Below are 23,075 nucleotides of genomic sequence, written 5' to 3'. Positions count from 1 at the left end.
AGAACTAATGTAATAAAAGAAGGCTTTACTTGGTAGAGAGGAGGCTTACATTCAGTAACATGCAGCCAGTCAGAACAGACAAACAAATCCAAAGGGGCAAGGCAAGCAGGCAGATTACCAAAGACAGAAGCTAGATGAAGCATGATAGGAGTATGCATGCAGGAAGAAAGCATGGAACGCTTGAATGCAACATAGATCTGATCTGACAAACAACAGTGGTGAGCATCCCACCATTTGAAACAATTTGGAAGCAGGTGATCAGAATGAGTGATAAACTCGACCAGGATGTGCAGTGGGCAAGAAATTACCTGTTTGAGATTTACAACCAAAAATCATAACAGGCTGATGGTGGCTTTGGAACATATAGCCCTTTTGGTGATTCTTATCAGCCTCAGTTCCAAAAGCAGGAGCTTTGAACTCTGTTCTGTGCAAAAGTTGAGCCCTTCTCCTACTATACTTGTTGGTGAAAACAAAGTAGAAAAGTTTCCATTTTTTTAATTGCACTTGTTTGCAATTGTTTATTGTATGCATTTATGTAAATGCATTGATTTAAATAAATTATTGATTTACATTTTTATTTACACAAAACCCCATCAACTGTAGGTGCATTTAGAGAGTCAAAAAACATTCTTTTTTCATACTTTAAACCATATATACAGTATAACATGTATTTCAAAATCTTATACACCCTTGCAGGACATAAAATTGCAGCTGGAAATTTGATATGCCTCGAGGAGAGAGGATATTATAAGGAATGACAGTTAATAAGAATCATACTCTAAACTTGATATATCACAAAATAATCTAATGCAGTTTTTTGTAATGCTTTTTTCTGCTGATTTTTGTGTTTTTGCATTTTCTGCGTTGTGTATGTTTGCAATGCCGTGCAAGCATAAATCAATAAAAATCTTTTTAAGAATTCATTGTGGTTGTGTGTACTGTAATATTATTTTAAAACAATCCATATACACAGAGGACTAGCAAATTCAAATATTTTACACAATACAAACCTTAATCAAATACATATTTTTAATATAACCCTATTTAGCAGAATGGCTGACATGTGCTGTATGTGCAGAAAGAAACAAATAAAGGTTATATGAGCAAACTGGACAAGAAAGCTAAAGATAAAGGTAGAAAGGATTTTAGAGTGAAGGAGAGGATATCGATCACTGGGAATATCTTGGTAAGTCTTGAAAAAGCAATTGATGACATGAAGTGGTTATTTTAACTAACCGTTTGGACAAGGTAATGACCAGGTTTGCAGGCCAGGACCATGTCCCTGAGCTATGAGTCACTTTCAATTTGGACAGACTATACTATGTACCTATAATGTATGTATTTGGATATATTACATTTAATCACACAACACAATAAAATACATGCAGATTGTGAGGTTTCATAGATTTTTGATTTTCTGTGGTTATCTGAGATAATATCTAAAGGGTGTTGTCATAATGTCATTGACAGATTTCCCCAAAGGGACTGCCTCATCTCTACAACAAGTCTATCATGGACATATTACGTAATGAAGAATTAGAATGTGCAATAATGCCCTGAGGACACTCTGAAAAGCCTCAGGCAGTATTGAATACAGTGTGTGGTTGGTGAGCTTTTTGTTTATGACAGAATGATTATAGTAAACATGATTATTATTATTAAGACTGACTCCTGACTTTAATACTGAGAAATTATGCTGCTTTGTGATCTGGTAAATCTTTTGGTAATATTTCATTCAATGACTATATGTAGAGGAGAGACAACTAGTTTTTCCTGCATGTTCAGTGGCATTTTTCTCATGTTACTGCCACCTACTTGTCTGATGATGTCAATATAATTTGCATCATTACTTATCATTATCTTGTTTTCACACCTTGCATGTCCCTGCTTCCATACAACAAATACTCAATAAATACATGTTTAAAAAAAACAATGTGAATGTGAAGTTAACTTTTGATACTTTTTGTTGCTTGAAACCTCCCAGTGGCACACCAACAAATTGCTTTTGTTGCTATTATTGGTTAGAAAACCTGCTACCTCAAAGCAATGATCACACAAGAAGATAATCCAAAACTGAGGTGGTCAGGTTGAGCGCTGTAGTCTGTTAGGAAATTTTGTTTTTCATCTTAGCCTTTATGCACTATTACTGCTTTTTGGCAATACCTCTTACTTTGCCTTGATCTTGTAATGTTTGAGTTATTCCCACATTAGACATCCATAAATCCATATTTAATTTAATACATCTCTGTGTCATCTCTGCAGAATTGAGTACTCTACTCAATGAAGATATCTGTTGAATCACGCGCATCTGGAAAAGAAAATGGATGAAACCTAAAATATAAAATGAGTTTGAGGGGCTGTATCCTTTTGTAGGTGGTGCATTATGTCAAAGATATGAGACACATGTTTTGTTTGATCCATTTCAAGATTATGTGAAAAATCCTGAAGGCACATACAGTAATAGATGCAGTGTTTTGCTGTTTCCCTTATCCGCATTTCCATGGAAACAAGTAAAGAAGTATCTTCTTCTTAATCACCAAGGGATGACATTTTGTTGTTTCCAAGGGGTGTCATTGGAGAGGTGAAAGTACTGTATTTACACAACCTTCTTTTCTTCTTCTGTTCTTCTTCATTTTTCTCGTATGATAATTATCCAAGCTATTATTTTTATATTAACACGGACTCATCACTTAATTAAAACCAGAAAAATTACATCGATATAGATATTTTATAATTATTTAACCTTTATTTATCCAGGTAAGTCGATTGAGAACAACTTCTCATTTGCAACAACAACCTGTCACATTCACACAAATCCACATTCATACCTGGAAGATTCCCAGTACAACCACAGTCTGATCTGCTAGCCACTGAGCAGCTCCACTGGAGCGGTTGGAGGTTAAGGGGCCTTGCTCAAGGGCACCTCAGTGGTGGCAATGAGGGAGGGACAAAGTACTGATCTTTCACTTTCCCCAACCAGATTTTATCCTGTCGGTCTGGGGATTGAACCGACAACCTCCTGGTCACAAGCTCGCTTCTCTAACCTTTAGGCCACCACTGCCCACTTCCCGTGCATAAATTTTTTAATGACCATATTTCAGGGAAAGTACCTGCTTAATTGCATGCTTCTGCTAAAAGAGCTAATTTTACTTAATCCAGATCAGCTGCTGTTTCCTAAAAAGCAACATACAATAATTATGGCAGCTGCTGTTTCAAGAAACATACAATAATTATGTATTTAAAATTTAAACAGATTGAGTTGTGTTGTTTAAAGTGGCTGCACTATTATTTGGTGTGCTGTAAACGCCATTTTCTACAGTATATTTTCTTAAATAAACCTTAGCTGAAGGACACAGAGTAATTGAGATGCAGCATTTAGATCTATATATTAACAGATCATAAGGGCATGTCCTACAAAGACCTTATTGCCCTTGTATTTAATCCACACACAGGTCAGTCAGTCAAAGCAATCACTTACTGTCCAAACAAGCTGAAAGAAATAACCTTGGTGCTGCATTATTGGAGAAAAGAAGCCCTGCAGATTAGTTGGACTGATGGGACATGGGCTGCAGGATAAGGTGATAAGAACTTGAAAATTAAACTTGGACCTGGGAAGCATAGGCACCTTCAGAAGAAAAACAGTGGCTCCTGCATGACACAGCGATTGTTTCTTTTTTTTGCAAGAGACACAAAGATCACCCACAATGTTATCTCGTCAGTCCACCAGTGCATCAATCACGACCAAGGCTGCAAGGAATCGACCCCCTTTGGTCCCGAATCAATGCCCTCTTCTATTCTCATTGGTACAGCAGAGATTGTCAGAGATACAGCGCAGGAGCGCCCTGCCAAATCTAGCAGTATATGTTCTAAATGGGGAAGGCTATTAACTCACTGACACATCGTCTCTTTCCTTTCTTTTCTGCTCAGCCTTTCCTTTATCAGTCAAGTGAGGACTGGATTGGAAATGTTAAAATGAAACAGCTTTTCCTATTGTGATAGTTGTATTGTATACAAAACATTACTTAAAGTATAAATATAAAAGTTATAGTATTATTGTATGTGTTACACCACACAGCAACTTAATTACAACATATTATTGAGATCCCTATTGATGGAGAACAATTAGGCTACTGTAAGCATAGGCCTATACAGTTCAAAATTATTTTCAAATTAAAATGTGATTATTTGAATGGCTGATGTGCCTTCAAAATATGAGATACTACTAATGCTGTGATGATTTCATGTTTACGTTTTGAGTTGCCGAGTACAACCCAGAACTGTGTAAAATACCTGCTTCCATTCAAATAAAGAAACCCCACAGAGAATAGAGGATTTAACTCCCAAACTTTCAAACTATTTTCTATACCCTTTATCAATGTAGTTACACCATACGTTTCAAATGTGTGACTGTGACCCTGTTTTATACAGTCTATGTGAACAAAGCCGAAGAGAAAATGTGCACCACAGCTGACAGAACTACCTTCCATGTTCAAACTACAACTCCCAGAATTCCTTCGCGTAACCTCGCGCTTCTGTCTTCCTGTTTGGGTGCCGCAGCTGGAAAAATGGCAGCTGAGACTGGGCGATACAGGACTGCAGTTAGCAAAAACAAAGACCCTTCTGGTCTTCTCATCTCTGTCATAAGGTAAGGTTGGTCACATTCTTTATTTTAACCATACAGCGCTGTTAAGACGGTGGACAGCCCTTGAACTGTGCTCGCCTTGGCTCTCAGACTCCGATTGACAGCTAGCTTTTATGCTAATTGCTACGTTAGCAACATCCTTTCTGTATTGTTGATTATGTTATAAATTAAAGCTCACACCTTTTGGTTTTTTCATTTATAATGTAAGTTATATGTCGGTTAATACTAACAGCGGTTTTATTTACTCCTGAAGCAGAAGAGAAAGGTTGAATCTTTACCACAGTGTGTGGCTCTCTGAAGCTCATCGATTATTCGTGTCACAAAAAGGCAATGTTTTCCTAAAAAAATCTAATGCAATGTTTTCCTAAAACAACTGGACAAAAAATGTTTGCACGGTGTACAGTTGGGTACATTTTTTTATTCCAATTGGTTCAACGAAGTGTAACAAGCTTGGATTTTGGAGATGTCTCGAAAAGACTTGTCTGGGATTTGAAAGTTTGACTTGAGTTTATTTTGTAAGTCCACAGAGGCTTATTTCTGTATTCAGATGTAATCATTACCGACAAACTTTGAAATACAAAAAAGATGATGTACATGGGACGCGCACACTGCAACTACTGTGACCCCTGCAACTCCAGTTTTAAAGAGGAACCGATATATCGCTTCCTCTTTAAAACTGGAGAGAGAAAAATGTACATGAAAATGATGGGGGGGAGACTTCAGAGTAAAATAACTTCCAAAGTGGAGGATAGGAATATCCATGGGGCCTTGTAAGTACTCCAATGGGTCCTCAGTATAATACAAGAACTTGTTTGATTTACATAATTTAAACAGAGGATGCCTTTTTTTTTTAAACTAGGATCAAATGAGCATTTTGTGCCAAATATGTGAAATGATGCTATATTTGACAACACCACTACTTTTGCTGCTGTTAGATCCAACTTACCTGTTCATTTTTGCAATGCTGTCTATACTGTATGTTGCCATACAAAGTCAATTTTCTTCTTCTACCTTATTCAATTGCTTTATATATGCTCCTACTAAGCTTGTAACTGCCATTTCCTGAGGGTCTCTGCTCTCCATTCGTTAAACCACATTGTTTACTGGATTCCTATGTATTTTATGCTTTTGTGTTTTACTACAATTTACTGTGATTTATTGTGCTTTTTATGATTATCGATTTGTTAATCGAGTTATTTATTTATTTATTTGGCCTGTGAAGCACTTTGTGACTCTGTCTGTGATAAGTGCTATACAACTAAACTTTACTTACTTACATTCCAACATTCTCTGACACAGCGCTGTGGAGATAGGTCTGACATTGGGACTGCTCTAACATTGATGCTCCATTCAGTCTCATGATGTGGATTTAGTATGAGTTGAATTCTACCTTTCCTTTCCTTCCCCTCCGACGCAGGACTCTGTCCAGCAGTGATGATGTGCAGGACAGGGAGACAGAGAAGGGTCGTCTGGAAGAGGCCTTTGAGACCTGCGACAGGGATTTAGATGAGCTGATCGTTCAGCACTATGCTGAACTAACCACTGCCATCAGGACCTACCAGAGCATCACCGAGCGCATCACCAGCTCCCGCAACAAGATCAAACAGGTAGAAATGAGAGACTAGTATACAAAAAAATGGACACTGGAGGGTTTGTAAAAACCATTATTAGAATTCATGCTTACGTTGTTTCTGATGGATTTCAGTGACTCTTAGCTGTGTAACACATTTTTCATTAATTTTCATTTTTACTCGTCATACACAGAAAGGGTTTCTTATCTCAGGTTTTTGGCTTTTTTATTCTCTAAGACTGAAAGACTGACTTAATTAACACGAATCCCATTCACCCATGAAGAAAACTGCCTACTTAAAAACTGTCAGCTGAAGTCAGAATCCTTAGCTTCTGGACACAATTTTCACACTTGTAAAAAACATTGAAAATGTGGAGGTCAACCCCTCGTTCCCCTCCATGAGTAAGCCAATACAGATTTGGCAAAAAAGACATCCAGTATTCCTAGTGCTTTTTCTTAGCAGGGTAAACTGAATTTTAACCAAGGTGTGCTGGCACAGTTCTGTCTTTAAATGATGACTTAATGATAACGTTTTACCATTGCATAGGCCTGCAGACAGCAGACATTTTGACTTGTTATAGTAGGAAAGTAACAGGTGTTAGTAATAACATTAACAATGGCTCCAATCTATTCAAGTATCCCAGTAAGCCATGGCGGTAGGGCTGGGCAATATATCGATATTATGTATCGATATTAAAATGTGAGGCTAGATATCGTCTCAAAGTTTGGAGATCGTAATATGTCACAAGTGGTGTCTTTTCCTGGTTTTAAAGGCTACGTTACAGTAAAGCGATGTAATTTTCTGAACTTACCAGACTGTTGTAGCTGTTTTATTATTTGCCTTCACCCACTTAGTCATTATATCGACATCACTGATGATTGTGAATATTTAGTGAAAGCACCAATTGTCAATCCTACAATATTGCCACAATAGCGACATTGAGGTTAAAACATATTGTGATATTTGAGTTTCTCCATATCGCCCAGCTCCACATGGCGGTGTGAGAGTGAGCCAGCATGCACAATACCAGGAGCCTGATCAAAATGGAATTCGGCCATCATGCATTTTTGTTATTTACACCCGTACTTTTTATACTGTAACATGTCAATTTGTCACGAAAAGTCCTATTTGCCAATGTGTGCTTGTGTCTTTTTCTTTCCTTCTGTTTTTACCTCTGCAATCTCCCAGCATAGCTCTGCCCACCCTCAAATCAGCTAAGCTAATCAGCCCGAAGTGGAAACACCTGTGCAGGTGTGCAGTGCAAAAAATACCCCCAAACAAGTATTAATGTCTCCCACACCAGTAAATCAAGTGTTTGAAAAAGATTTCAACGGACACGATCACTTTCATTGTCCTTTCAGACATTCTCTGCACTGATTACATATTCATTTCTTTTAGGGGTATTTAAGTTTTATGTAAGAGCCAATTAGTGCCCTTGGTATAAATAGGAAGCAATCTTTGGTTCCTCGGGTGCAACCCGGAAGCACATACAGTTTTTGACACACTAACACCACAACACTACAACACTACACAGTCCCTCCAGAAATACGCGATTATGCGATCGCATAATTCAATGCATAATCAGCCAAAGTCCGCATATTTATGCGGGGCCCGCATTTTTTCAAATACACAGCTCTTTCGCCGCATAAATTGCCGATTTCCGAGCAAAATATGCGGGGCTTGCATGATTTCATAATCCCCGCATTTTCGTTGAAAAAAAAAGTCACATATATCTTAGCAGAAAGTTGAAAAATGTGGCGTTTACTTCACACAAGAGCAGCCATTTTCCCCTGTTTCCATAGGAACGTTATGAAGTGATGTAATTACTTGACGTGAACATCATCGAAAAGCCGGCTGTTGGGGGAATCACTTTTTTTCTCTCTTTTTCATCAAACTGCAGTTTTTCAAGTTCCCGCAATTTCATCGCATAAAATTGCATAAATATCCCGCATATTCCATCGCATTTTTTAAGAAAACGTGCTGCATAATCAAGGATTTTTGCCCGCAACAATCACAAAAAAACTCTGCATTTTTCTGGAAGGACTGACTACACAAGCAATGATTTGTCTAGAAACCCAACTAAGATATCATGGAAATAAATGGAACCAATGGTTTTAACTGCAAATATGACTTGGACTTTCATTTATCAAAAAGGTAAAAAGTGCGTCAATTACTCTACCCGTGGAACAGCACCTCAGGGGCCTAAAGCTTGGGCTTAGCCTCTACATTTTATTTTATTATTAATTATTAATGTTATGCAGTATATGTCGCCTTTATAACGGTTACCCATTATTTAGTGTCACTTAAAAAATCCAGAAAATCCAGTTTGTTGCAGGAAAACAAGGGGGTGTGTGGCAACAGCACCCCCCTATTTTCAAATCCCGGGGTTGCAAACTCTGAGTTCATGGGATTGAACATTTTGCATTCTTGACTTGCCAAAAACTCTGCATGTTTTAGCAGTCATGCCCAGAAATTAAACAGTATTTAAAGGTCTCATGACATGGTGCTCTTTGGATGCTTTTATATAGGCCTTAGTGGTCCCCTAATACTGTATCTGGAGTCTCTTTCCCATAATTCAGCCTTGGTGCATAATTACAGCCACTAGAGCCAGTCCCACAATTAGCTTTCCTAAGTATGTGCCATTTCTGTGTCTGTAGCTATTGAGGAGGAGAGAGGGGGGGGGGCAAGGTGGAGGGTGGGAGTGTGGCCTTGACCAACTGCCACTTTGCTTGTTTGAAAGCCATGATGTCTCTCTCTCATGGGTGGGCCAAATTTTCTGGGCGGGCAAAGCAGAGAAAGGGGAGGTAACCTTGCTCCTTATGACCTCATAAGATTCCAGATCGGCCCATCTGATCTATCATTTTCTCAAAGGCAGAGCAGGATACCCAGGGCTCGGTTTACACCTATCACCATTTCTAGCCACTGGGGGACCATAGGCAGGCTGGGGGAACGCATATAAATGTTGAAAAACCTCAAAGTGAAATTTTCAGGCCATGGGACCTTTTTAAACCATTGGTCAGCCATGCATTTACCATTAAACTCTTTGAGAAGTAACCTGTATGGTAGGGGATTTTGTATGACTGGACCACTCCGAAGTAAGGAGTGACTTACTTTGTACTTTTTAATCATTCAGTTCTCACTAGAACAGTGTGTTTTCAATATTTGTAGTAATGGCTTGATTTACACTTCCAAAATGCTTTTGTTTATTGGTACTGCTGCACCTAAATGTGCCTTGTGGACAAGTATTGTGTCTTCTTTTTTAATTTGAACTCTTTCCTGCAGGTGAAGGAGAACCTCCTGTCTTGTAAGATGCTTCTCCACTGCAAAAGGGATGAGCTAAGGAAGCTGTGGATAGAGGGCATTGAGCACAAGCATGTCCTCCAGCTGCTGGATGAAATCGAAAGCATCAAGCAGGTCCCTCAACGGCTGGAGGCATATATGGCAAGCAAGCACTACCTTCATGCCACAGATATGCTGGTAAGTAGATTAATGGCCAGCAATGTGGTTGTACAGGAGCATCTTTGTATGTGTGAGCTGTATAGTTTTTTTAGTTAGAGATGCAGACAGAAAGAAAAAGAGAAAAAAGAAAGTGCTTAATAGATTTGGTCATCCAAATAGGTTTTGGTTTAGTTTGGTTAACGAGATTAAGAAAGTGAGAAATGGAAAAATTAACAGATTGTTGTCTCGTTTTTGAAGCTGTGGGGAAACCTATTGACACATGTAAATGCATATGAGGCAGTACTAAGGCAGTGACATGCTTCTGTGACCCATGGTGTGCACAGTACACATACATAAACACCAGTGTCTATGAAGTGTTAACGCTAAAATTGATTTCCTGGGACCTCTCATCCCTCCTGAAGAATCCTTTTCTAGCCTTGAACATTTTAGTGGGTGCAACTCTTTTACCTCAAGAGAACATCATCTAAGTGCAGTCAGGGTGCTGCAGGTGTGTATGTTTGTGTGTACTCTTGTTCTTTTGATGTGTGTTTTGCAGTACGCTCGGCAGGGGAGCTGGAGGATGGTATTGAGAACTAAACGACCAGGCTCTGTGACCAGGCTCATTTCCTTTCCTTTACTTCCTCTTCCTTTCTCTTTCACACCCACACATCTTCCCTCAGACTTTGGTAATAATTACTTTGCTAGAATGGGGTTATCTGAGGAGGAGGAAAAAAGTGGGATGACGGTATGCTCAAAGGACCATGAAAAATCCTCTGTGGGGGTGGAAAGAAGTGGAACTTCATTCATCCTGTGCTCAGTCAGTACAGTGTGTTTTGAAAGGTTGTGGAAAGTTCAAAGTCAGTTGGACGCTTTCGCCTCTGTTTTGCTTACTTGGAATGTGCTTCACTTGATCAGGATAGTGCACTTGTATTGCTATGTAGAAAGCACACTTTAAAGCACATTTGAAATGCCTACATCAAAATCCTGTTGGATGCATTCGTTACACCTTTTGCTTTGGTGACATATTTATGCAGTCCATGAATAAATAATGTATCAACATATACTGCCGAGACACACTCACTCTGTGTCTCTCTCCACTGTAACATAATACTGCCTGTGTCACTTCTCTGAGAGTCCCTGAAGTGTTTATTCCCATCATGCTGTCACTCATTACAGCACTCATCTGTCAGATTAATGTCTTCCTGGTTTTCACAAATGTGCATTCTGTTGCCTCTTCTCCCCTTATAGTCTATTTTTCCCATCTCTTGTTCTTTCTTTAACAAAAAAGTTGTACATGTTTTGTGCTTACAGATTCATGCAGTAAATATCTTTGTTATAATTTTGCCGTGTGGTGTGGCAAGAGTGGACTAGCCAGGAATGAACTTTCTAACCTCTCTATCTCTCCTTCAATGTCTCTCGCTCTCCATAACATTGTGTGTGTGTGTGTGTTTATGTGAGCCTTATCTCTAAGGGTTGACAATTAGAATTCAGACTATGCTCTCTGTCTGCTATTGAATGGCAGTCTTAGACCCCATGGGTTTGGTTAAAAACGAGACTGCCTTTGGTTCCAGAAAAAGTATTTTCCTCTCCTAGATCTTCTCCCATTCCCTTGTTCCTGTCGTGTCACAAAACCCAGGTGCACACACACAGATACTGACACCCCCCCTCCCCTGGAGCTCAGGGCTTATTGGTAAGCTGGCTCTCTTCTCTTCTCTTCTCTTCTCTTCTCTTCTCTTCTCTTCTCTTCTCTTCTCTTCTCTTCTCTTCTCTTCTCTTCTCTTGTCTTGTCTTCTCTTCTCTTCTCTTCTCTTCTGTCCTTCTCACTATCTTTCTTGCTCCCAAGCAAATTCACTAGAGGCTTCATATCCCTCTTTATGCTGACAGGCCCGGCCCCCTAATGATGTAAACCAGCCTTCCTCTGTCATCCCAGCCCAATGGTAATGAGATCCCCCCCCCCCAAACACACACATACATAAGTGTTAAATGATTTACAGTCATACAATCACACACATATAATCATACATAGACACATCTGGTAGACACACACACACACACACACACACACACACACACACACACACACACACACACACACACACACACACACACACACACACACACACACACACACACACACACACACACACACACACACAGGACACGTAAAGTCTTGCAGGCATGTCGAGTTATTCTATTAAACCAAAGGGGGCTGATCATGCAGCGCATCAGCTCATCTTGTCACTAATGTGGCTCTCATTTGCATCAACACACACTTGACCCATGCACCCTGCCCAGCATCCTCCCCCTGCCTGCTACCCATTCCCTTCTGGCCTGCGCTGGCCATGCAAATATTTTTCGCAGCACTATCAACTGGCCATTAGTGCTCTTAAAATACACACAGAAATGCACATACATACACACATACAGACTAGTAAATTTTTATGAAGATTTATTAATTGCAAACATGCCACAACCGCTGCTACTCCTGAGGATGCTGAGGAAAGAGGGAAGCAGAGAGGGAGAATGGGTGAATTTAGAGACATAAAGAGCATGACTCAGGAGGGCATGAGAAGACTTAAGGTCATTTCTTTATACAATAAGGTAAATAAAATAAAAAAAACCATTCAATTAATTAAATGAATTAATGAATTTACAGTTTATTCAATCAATTAGGCCTATAACTGGTTGTAATGAGTGGTTGTCATTGTGGTTGTCCATCTCTTTGTAAACATGGAGTGAAGCTTCACCATTGCAGACTTTCTTGAAATTGGAGACAAAAGGGAGCTTCATGAATTGAAGAATCTTGAACACTGTCTAACCTAATAAGGGAATGATGGGGATAGATAAGGCTTTGACTGAACAATGACTAACCATTGGGTTTCTTAATTTTACATTGGAAGTAGAATGTGTAGTTTCGAATGGAATGATCTAAAGCTGGTCTGACAGGCCAATTTGACTCTGATTGCCAATTGACTGATTTCCATTAGACACCATACATTGGCCATATTTTTCACCAACAGAGGAATACTAACCACAGGTTAGTGGGATGATACATTCATTTGTTTGTCTCTGTATAGCCCTTATGCAGTTACTGTTGGGTAAGAATTCAATAAGAACAAAGAGATCCTCGAGCTGTTTTTTTTTCCTCTACATAATTTGAAAAAAATGTTTATAAGGGGGAGCTTTCAAAGAGCAATGCATGTGTAGCCCTCCCACCGCCACCCTCTGGTGTTGGTTGTGTAATGATTGTTTTTCGCTGGCCATGAAAGTTTTATGTAAATTAGCCACAGACTGAGTTACATTTGGATTTTCACCATTTGGTGCGATGTCCCCGGTTCAATTTTGGGCCAGGTATCTTTGTCATGTCTTGTCCCTATCTCTATCCCTGCAGTCTTTTCTGTGGCTTACTGCTGTGGGTTGTCCAGTAAAGGCAAAAGAAGAAGATCTTTAAAAAAATCTGACATGATGAAACGTTATGTATGTAATGTAAATTGAAATGTACATCTAAATCTACAGTAAGGCTAACCTGTGATTGGCTGGTGTCTTGTCAAATGCAGGTGTCAGCTGTGGAGTCCTTGGAAGGCCCCCTGCTGCAGGTGGAGGGGCTTGGTGATCTGCGCCTGGAGCTCCATGGCAAGAAGCTCAACATCCACCTTGTACTCATTGATGAGCTGCACCGACACCTCTACATCAAATCCACAAGTCGTCTGGGACACAAGAACAAGGACAAAAATGCTGTTCGCCTTCCAGGGTAACGGACAGTTTCTTATATTTCTTAAATGGTTACCACTTCGGGGGGTCCAGGAGTCTTCACAACAATAGAAATGTGAAAATAGTACTTCATTGTCATCAGGGGATGCTTGGCTGTTCAGATGGTTGTGCACATTCAAGTGTTTTTCGAGTGTTTTATTATTGCTTTTGTTTATTATTTTTTTATTATTGCAAGATTGTACTGTATTTTAAAACCTAACCTTTTAACTTTAAGATACAGTAAGTAGAGATTAGAGATTTAATTTCATTTTTTCATTTTTTTTTTTTTTTTTTTTTTTTTTAGTTATTCATTTATGGGTCCACACAACAGACTTGAATGTATTTTTCTTACAGGGTTTTATCACTAATATACTTTATACGAGTGTGCAAAGTTGAGTGAGACAGAGGGAGTGAGGTCGAAAAAAGTCATTTGTTTGGTTTGTTACCAAAAGACTTTCTTGTTTGCCTACTTTGTAGTCAAATGTAACCTTCAAAGGGCTTTCTTTGAAAAGTTTTGACTGTATATATGTGTATTCATTCTGAGTTATTCCTTTGTTGGGACAACTTGCCAGTTATTTACTGTATGGAAACCAAGCCAATTACTGAAAAAAAAAAAAGACATTGTATAACTTGTTGCTCAACTTCTTTATAATGGTTCTTTGTGCTGTGATGTTTCAAAGAAACAGATGAAAAACACATAATTTATCGTAAAGAGGCAAACATCACAAATGATATATATATATATATATATATATATATATATATATGTGTGTATATATATAATATATATAAATATATATATATATAAAAAAAAAAAAAAAAAAAAAAAAAAAAAAAAAAAAAAAAAAAAAAATGTGTCTGTCTGTGTTTGGTTTCCAGGGAACAAACCTTTTTTTAAACCTGGGAGAGAATGTTACTAGCAGTAAATGACTCAGAATTTAACATATAGAGTTTCTGTGTGACCACCAATGATGCTTCAAATGATGAAGTAGGCTTTGCAGCCACTGGGAGAATAACTTAAGCTATGCCTCTGTGACCAGGGGGGGCAGTTTCTTTGTTTCATGATGCAGCCATATAACCTATTAGGGATAATGCGGCACAATGGCTTCGAACACACAGTTGAAGCTGTTGCGTTCCAAGTGTTGTTTGCACTTTGTGTATGTGTCTGTGTGTGTGTGTGTGTGTGTGTGTGTGTGTGTGTGTGGAATTATGGTGGCTGGGTTGGTGAGGTACAGTGATGTATTACTGAGGGTCAGCCAGTGACAGGTCCTGGCCTTCCTGTATTGGGTCCCCTCTAACAACAAGCCAGCCTCCATACACCCCACTCACTTAGCAAACACACTGTGTTTATACCGCACAATTTAAAGGACCTGGATTGCTTCCACCTCCGGCTTAAGGCTTGATAAATGGCTCATTGGAAATCAGCAGAAATCCCACCCAGAGATGCAATTTTTTTGTTTTGTTTTAACAGTAGATTGTTTTTGTTAGAAAAAGCCAGGTTAGTGGACACATTTATGTTGGTGCATACTAAACTTTGATATCTTATGATGCGAATCTATTACCTTTAGATTTTTGGAGTTAATTTGAGCCTATACCTCTCATATAGTTACAATATGTTTTATACTAGACAGAAAGCATAGCATTCAATAACATTACTTTATCTTTATAATCACTGTCCCTGGATTTTTTTTCTCTTCACAGCTCCACTCCCAAAGACACATCTCCAATGCCTGTGTTGGATGTCAGCAGCCTGTCCACCCCACGCAAGCTTTTGGATTCATCACAGTTCAGCACACCTGGATCCAGCAGTGGTATGGTCCTTAGATCATATTAGATCGGGGAGTAAGAGGGACTTATGGCAGGTGCCTTAGCAAAAAAGCACACGTGGAGATTATGTGAAGGAAAAGAGACGCAAAAAGAACTGTGCATTTTAAGAGGGTGTTTCATGAAAATAAAAACATTTGTTATATGGTTTTCTCTCTCTTAAAATTGCATACATTAGGAGAACTATAGAGATAAACACATCAACAAAGCAGTATTGTTGGTCTCTTTGGATGACAAAGTGTGTGGATTTTAGTTTGCAATTTTCTTTTTACTGTGCTGATATCCTTAGTGATAAGGAAGTCATTAGCATCATCTGGCTTACATCCATTTGCATGTCATTATGGGTGTGTATTGCTAAACCTTCTCTCACACACACACACACACACACACACACACACACTTCTATCCCTGCAGTATATGTCACAACATCTTCAACTATGATCGTAATATACATTTCCCTCGCTAATATTATAATCATCTTTTCTCCCTTTCTGAACCATTAGTCAACCAGCATCTCTGTCATCACAGCAGGGGAACAGCATTCATTATGCTCAAACTGGTAACCAGCGCTTTAACAGGGACTGATAATGCAGACTTTAACTGTATTCAGCAATGTATGAATTCTCTCTTGGTTGTTGGGGCGTATAGTCAGCGCTGCATTCCTTGCAGGCAGAGAGCAGGAACGCAAACAAGAAGATAATGAAAAAAGTTAATCCTGCAATAACTTGGTGTTCCCTTGGTGTTTCTGAGTTTTTATATTAAGTTTGGCACTTTTTTCACCACCCACTCTTGGCGTTCGAAGTTTGCGACTCTCTGTTTTCTTTTTAGCTCTGTGGATGCTTAGCAACCATAGAGCGTCCTGTGCATACCACTCAGTATCTACAAACCTATTGGCTTATTGCTGCTTATCAATAATCCCTTAGGATACATAAAGTTCTATTTTAGCATATGATAGGCTCCTGAAAAGCCAGGTTTCCCTGAAAGCTATGATGCAACCCAACATTTGTATTCCATCCAGTGGTGGTTTAATTAACCTGAGTAGTTCTCCCTGTAATTCCATATCTCTGTCTGTTTTGCGTTTAGCTCCTACTTTACTGAGGGCTTATGTCGGCTACAACTGTCATTTCAGTTATGCATCTTTTACTCCACCTCTTTTTTTATTCACTCAGCTCAGCCCATCATCCTGAATGTGTGTGTCATGACCTCAAAATGCACAAATGTACGAATTACCACTAATACATTATAAATATCTGTTCAATTCACCCACCCTGTTGTCTTACAAGTAAAAGCTAAACCACAGTTTTCCCTACATTATGCACAACGAACACTGGCAATTAGCTACCGCCAGGCAGTAAGTGCCTATGCACCATCATGCTAACAACTGTGGTCACGACACAGCAGCCAGCTTCCATCAATGGCCTAGCTTGCCATTTTGTTTAATAGCATTAGAGCACCTCATTTGTAGCTAGTAATTGTCATAATTATTACACAAACTACAGTTGGAATGGGGGGAAAGAGGAAATACACCCAAAGTCCATTAACTTGCCATAAACATTAACTCTCTTAACGTGCTTTGATGGGGAATTGGGAGGCCCCATCTAATGGAAATTAGAGCATCATTCGATGCTGCCGCTCTCAATTTAGCCGCTAATGTGGCTAAGTCAGATGAAAAGAGCATGAACGGGGGGAGGATAACGGGATAGGTGCAGATGTGTGCGTTTTTAAAAGAGAAATATGTAGTATATTAATGTAGTTGAAGCCATAGTGTGCTATTAAAAAGGTGATAGTTGAATGTTGGTAATTAGATTTGTACATATGTAGCTGTGTTTGGGAAACTGCAAAGGAGGTAACAAATACCTCCAAAGTTTTAAAATGTATCAAAGAAGTGCCCGTTTTATGTATAAAGTATAAATGGTAGCTCAATAGAGTATTGTAGATTTGAGATGTTTGCGTAGGTGACATGGCATGTCTCCAAGGATTTTGTCTTTTGTCTTTGAACAATGGCTCAATACACCCGACATAAAGATGGACAACAATTGGTTTATGAATGTGCAAGTACAAGCAAAACAGTGTGTGGACTTTTCATTTCTCTTTTTTTGTCAGTCTTTTTACAACTGTCCATTATTAAAGTTGCAGTAAGTGACCCCCCCTTTAAAAATTTTTTTTCCTTTTTTTTATTTCTTTTTTTTTTAAAAAAAAATTTTTTTTTTTTTTTTTCAAAAAAAAAAAAATTTTTTTTTTTTTTTTTTTTTTTTTTTTTTTTTTTTTTTTTTTTTTTTTTTTTTTTAAAAAAAATTTTTTTTTTTTTTATAAAAAAAAAAAAATTATTTTTTTTTTTTTTTTTTTAAAAAATAAAAAATATAAATTTTTTTTTTTTTTTTTTTTTTTTTTAATTCTTTTTTTTTTTTTTTTTTTTTTTTAAATTTTTTTTTTTTTTTTAAAAAATAAATTTTTTTTTTTTTTTTTTTTTCTCCCCCCCTCCCCCCCCCCCTTCCCCTCCTCATAACACTCTTTTTTGGCCGGAAAAGGAGGAGGGGCTGGAATAGTGTTGCTTGGCTCGAGCGCACCATTCTGTTTGTTTTGCAATTACACAGCCAGGGCTGTGTAGGAACACCAGATTTATTTTCAGCGCACACAGAAAATAGAAAGCTAGGTGACAGTTGGGAGATATTCGCTGAATTTAACAAAACGTGTATTAGATTAACATTGATCACTATACCTTTAAAATGATTGGATCCCTATGCCTGTAAATATTTTGTAAACCGGTACAGTGCATGCTAACCTATGTCTATACTTTCTTTAGTGCGTGAGCTGCAGCAGGATGTGCGGGAGTTAAACCAAGCGGAGCTCTCGGAGGTGGATCCAGAGGAGAACAGTGCTGAGTTCATGGGCATCCTGATCAAGGTAGACATGAACAATACACACACTGTTAATTGTAGATTTTCCACACCTCCAGTATGTTACATCCACCCTTGTGTTCTGTGCTGTTCTTTCAGTGTCTCTGTGCTCTTGCTTCAAGTAAAGTGTTTGTATCGTTCTTTTTCTTCAGGCTCTGGCCAAATTGAAGAAAATCCCTGAGACCATCAAAGCCATAATGGAGCGGCTGGAACCTGAGCTGAAACAGATCGTCAAGAGGTCCACCACTCAGATAGCAGACCATGCTTACCAGAGAGGAGAGAACTTGGCCCAGGAGAGCCAACCAAGGTACAGTAATGAGACAAACTGAAGGAGGAAGGCCCTATGTTAGAATACCATGGCTTCCTGAGAGTGTGACCAATTCCCTGAAGGGCAAGGATTGCTACAGATCAGTGAAAAAATGGAGAAAGCTGAAGGTGAATATTAGATAGTAAATATAAATGTAAATAAGAGAGGATGGGAGACACAGTTAGTAGTTAGTAGAACTTAAGTTCACAGAACTATACGAAAGTTCTGTGAAAGACGAAGGCCATCTTTTTTAAATGATGTTGCCTGACAGAAAATAATAGCTAGAATCAGCCATGTTTCCAAAAAAGTATCAGTGTAAACAGCAGTATGCAGCTACTGTTTTACCACAAAAAATACCTTTAATAAGACTTGTAATCCCCTCAGTATTGTATCTATGCAATAGTTTTATTAAAGCAGCCTGTTTGCTTATTCTTCTGTAGTTATCCCAGTCGACTCAATTCCCTAGTGTCATTAACTACAAGCTGCCCACTCTCTTCAGTGGTTGCTAAAGTTTATTCGTAATAATACAGTAGAGCTCTTTATAAATAATGATATAACATGGATTAGTCACTAAGTCATGTTTTGTGTTAACACGCAGAACGTCTTTTAGGAACTTTTTATTTTTTTTATAGAGCGGACAGTGAAGGCAGTAGACAACATGTTTTGAATTCAGTCCCACGGTGTTCATAGTCAGACAGTCAACCAGCTATGAAACACAGTAAAGGCTAGGACTGGAGGCACACCTGCCTCAGACCATGAAAACAGATACTCTGCTGCTTTAAACCTAGACAAGTCATGGTTAAACCCCACACACACACACACACACACACACACACACAAACAACTTCACACCTGCAGTAGAGGACTGCTACATTTTAAAAGCAGTCACATCAGCTCCTGCAGACATACACATACAGCGAGCAGACTTGGGAAACACAGGTCTCAGGCCACTGATCCTGAACCATTTAAGAGGAACGTCTTGTTTTCTGTCAGGGATGTTCTCTTCAGCCTCGTCTGCCTTCCCTCTCCGGGTGCCTGCTGAATCTCATCTAACCTCAATGTAACAGGCCTCCGTGTAGCTCATTCCCAGCTCTACTCCTTACAGATTGTTTTAAGTTTGCCTGTGCGTGTGTGTGTGTGTGTGTGTGTGTGTGTGTGTGTGTGTGTGTGTGTGTGTGTGTGTGTGTGTGTGTGTGTGTGTGTGTGTGTGTGTGTGTGTGTGTGTGTGTGTGTGTGTGTGTGTGTGTGTGTGTGAGTGCTAAACACTGTATTTGTGTCGGAGCATTCGCATTGGGGCAAACACTTAAGAGGTTTGTCTGTGTGTGTGTTTCTACTTGGATGCATACACACCTCGTTCTGCTTATTTTCACACTTTAATTTAAAGACGAGGCTTGTTGCTATGGAAACTCTAACCAGTGTACCAGTTGAAGGGAACAATGGTCTTGCATATTGCACACTATATTTTATAGCACTGCAGACTAGCAGGCAACACTTAAGCACTTTACAGCATATACGGCAGTGCATGGCTTACTCTCGGAGGTTTATGTTCTCATTCAGGTCCTCAGTGATCGGCTACATTCAAGTGCACTTTCACTAGATTTTTACTTTTAGTAAGATACTCCATCCAACGTTATTTGCATGCAGCACTGATCTGTGAGTCTGTCAGTATAATTTACATAAAAGCAGACTTGTTGAACTCCCTTTTTTCATTTTGCATTACAAAAACAGAGCATTATTTCTCCTTGCTTTGTGTTTTTGGTTTAGGAAATTCTGAATCCAATCTCAATCTCAAAGCAAGAGCACAGCTTTCAAGTAGTAGTAGTAGAAATGCTTGAATGATCAAAGGACATTAAGATAAAAGGCTAAGTATTTTAAATCCAATTTAAAAACAAGCAAAGCACATTGATCACAAGATTGATTGCTTGTCTCTTTTGTACAGTTTTTTTTCTTCTTCTGCCTGTTCATTAGAGTGGTCATTGGGAAACGTCTAGGATACATTTGTGTTAATGTGTTTCTGCTCTGTGGATTTGAGAATGATGGCAGGATGACCTGGCACATTTAATATTTCAAAAGTGGTTCTTTAAACACTCTGCAGGCCCCTATTTACTGTAATTTAATTATCTGTGGCTGACAACCAACCCTATAATAATCTAATATGGACACTATGATTGTCCTCCCAAAATGAAATAAAAACACACACACACACACACACACACACACACACACACACACACACACACACACACACACACACACACACACACACACACACACACACACACACACACACAGTTGTAGTGTCTGTCAGATAGTTAGGGACTGTACATCAACATGTGTGTGCTCCCTGCTGTCTCTCCCAACTGTTCATCAGCTGTGTGTCTCAGCTTCGATCCTGAGGGGAAATGAGAAGTGAGGCCTCTAAGAACAGACAATATGGATTAGGATGGCCTCCGCTGGGAGATAATGAGGAGGACTCCGCTGTCTACACTTTATGCATGTGTGTCTGTCTGTCTAAGTGTGTGCGTTTAAAGGGTAAGGTGGGGGTACGGTTGGAGTGCGCTTAGAAATTGAACAGAAAAAAAGTGACAAGGTCAGAACCATAACTTTAGTGCGTGTCCACCTACATATGTGAATACATGACCATCAATTCTTTGTCATTTTCTGAAAGTTGGTGTTCACTGTGTCAGTCCTTTATGTTTATACATGAGAGATGGGGGAGAGAGAATTCCTTGATTCGTTGACATTTCACAGCTCCTCTCTTCGTCTCACGAACATCTTCCGTTCACTGAGTTATAGCTCATAGTGATTTGTGCCTGCTTTCCTCTCCATTAATAACATTTACTCGCTGCTACTGCCAGTGTAGTGACAGACAGCCAACCAAAATGCCCCCTAGTGAAACATCCATCTTGCCTTTACATTATCCTGATACCTTCCCAGGAAACCTTGGCCACTTCACACAACTTTTAGCATGCTTTCTTTTCTTGCAGCATTTAAATTGCTGGTTATTTGTATTGACTTGGCATTAATGAGGTATGGGCTCCGGTGCTTTTGAGGAATGCTTGATAGAAGATGGTTTGTTTTTGGCAGTCACAACTTTTTTAGTTTGAAATTTAAAGGTCCCATGGCATGAAAATTTCACTTTTGTGAGGTTTTTTAACATTAATATGAGTTCCCCCAGCCTGCCTATGGTCCCCCAGTAGCTAGAAATGGTGATAGGTGTAAACCGAGCCCTGGGTATCCTGCTCTGCCTTTGAGAAAATGAAAGCTCAGATGGGCCGATCTGGAATCTTCTCCTTATGAGGTCATAAGGAGCAAGGTTACCTCCCCTTTCTCTGCTTTGCCGCCCAGAGAATTTAGCCCGCCCATGAGAAAGAGAGACAGTTTTGTTGTCATTACTTTACTCCTCATGGGGAAACAGACACAATGCACTATAGCTTTAAGCTGTCGTTCACTTACCAGAAATTAAATAAAACCCAATTAAAATACCAGAGGAGAGCACTAAAAGACCAGTGTTAGGCAAAGAGTGTGACTCTATTTATATTAACTGTAATAACTCTACTAAAATAAAGTGGGCACTCAATAGCATGGGTGCACTGGGTGCTCATTCAGACTCAACTAATGTAACCTGTGTTCCCTCTTTACTTTGAAAGCTTTGTCCTTGTGCAAAAAGCAGGTATAGCAAAGTCTCTATGAAACATTAGTTGATGAGGCAACTGAGTTTCCAATCCAGAGCGTGGCACTCAGATCAAGTTGAAGGTCTTTCTGGTTTTGGCTTTGCTCTCTTCTTCAGCCAGAGCCATTTAGAACTAATGAGAGTAGCTGTTTATTTGAGTCCAGGTTGGGCGGCTCACTACTTTTGCGATAGCCAGCCCAGGTGCCAGGTTATTACTGTAGGATGAATAGCTGCGAGTATCTGCTGAATACAAAATGTGAATGTAAACACGGAAGTGAAACACCTAATTGGTGATGTGAAATGCTAGATATATTATCTGTTGCTTTCTGTTAATTCCTTCATTTCCTTCAGGAGAGCTAGAGTTTACCTTACATCAAGTCATAAGTTGTATACATAGCAGTTTTACAATTTCACATTGTTTACCTTTATTGTGTAGGTACATATGGTGAAGTAGCACTCATTTACTAGAATGCATGGTTGCACAAATACATATACTTCTAGTGGCAGTGAAGAGGTAAAGCAACATGTAACGCACAATCTCTTCACATTAGTATACTGTATGTTTGATACAACTGCAGGGACTGTGTTATTAGAAAAGTATCTTAGAAAAAAGTCAATTTCGGATGTTGTTTAACATGGCCATCAGTATTTCTCAGCTGTTTTAATGGATACCATGAATTTGGAGGTAAGGCAAACATGCAGGAGCATAGAAAGCTATCTCTAACTGTGGCAATACTCTGGGGTGTGGAGGCTTTTTATGGTCTTTGATGGTAATAGGAAAAAAGAAACTGTCAACTGTAATACACTCGTAAGTCTCATTTTTCTCTCTAATATTACAACAGAAGCTGAATCCCTTGGTGGCTTTCTGCTTTATTTGTATAGAAAGCCAAGGCCAAGTGATTTTCTGTGGGAGTTATGCATTTTCCTAACCAATAAAATGTGGAGTGAATATCGTGCTGGCTTACATAATAAA

General features: G+C 39.0%; 1 protein-coding gene across 2 annotated transcripts in view; it reads left to right on the top strand.

Moving 5' to 3' along the window:
- Positions 1-4,531: 4,531 nt before the first annotated feature.
- The window catches only part of exoc4 (exocyst complex component 4), a 120,768-nt gene continuing 102,224 nt past the window's right edge, over positions 4,532-23,075 (top strand). Inside the window, exons 1-7 of one of the 2 annotated variants that reach the window (XM_039791392.1) lie at positions 4,532-4,645; positions 6,060-6,249; positions 9,496-9,690; positions 13,209-13,402; positions 15,103-15,212; positions 18,029-18,129; positions 18,275-18,429. In XM_039791392.1, the coding sequence (XP_039647326.1) occupies positions 4,566-4,645; positions 6,060-6,249; positions 9,496-9,690; positions 13,209-13,402; positions 15,103-15,212; positions 18,029-18,129; positions 18,275-18,429 (1,025 nt within the window). In that variant the 5' untranslated portion in view covers positions 4,532-4,565. The remainder of the gene's footprint in view (positions 4,646-6,059; positions 6,250-9,495; positions 9,691-13,208; positions 13,403-15,102; positions 15,213-18,028; positions 18,130-18,274; positions 18,430-23,075) is intronic. The other variant, XM_039791391.1, reaches the window with a different exon arrangement.

This window comes from Perca fluviatilis, chromosome 23, assembly GCF_010015445.1.
Source record: "Perca fluviatilis chromosome 23, GENO_Pfluv_1.0, whole genome shotgun sequence".
In the NCBI taxonomy this organism is placed as follows: Eukaryota; Metazoa; Chordata; class Actinopteri; order Perciformes; family Percidae; genus Perca; species Perca fluviatilis.
The sequence above is the reverse complement of the archived record's forward strand: the minus strand, read 5'-3'. Positions and strand labels throughout refer to the sequence as shown.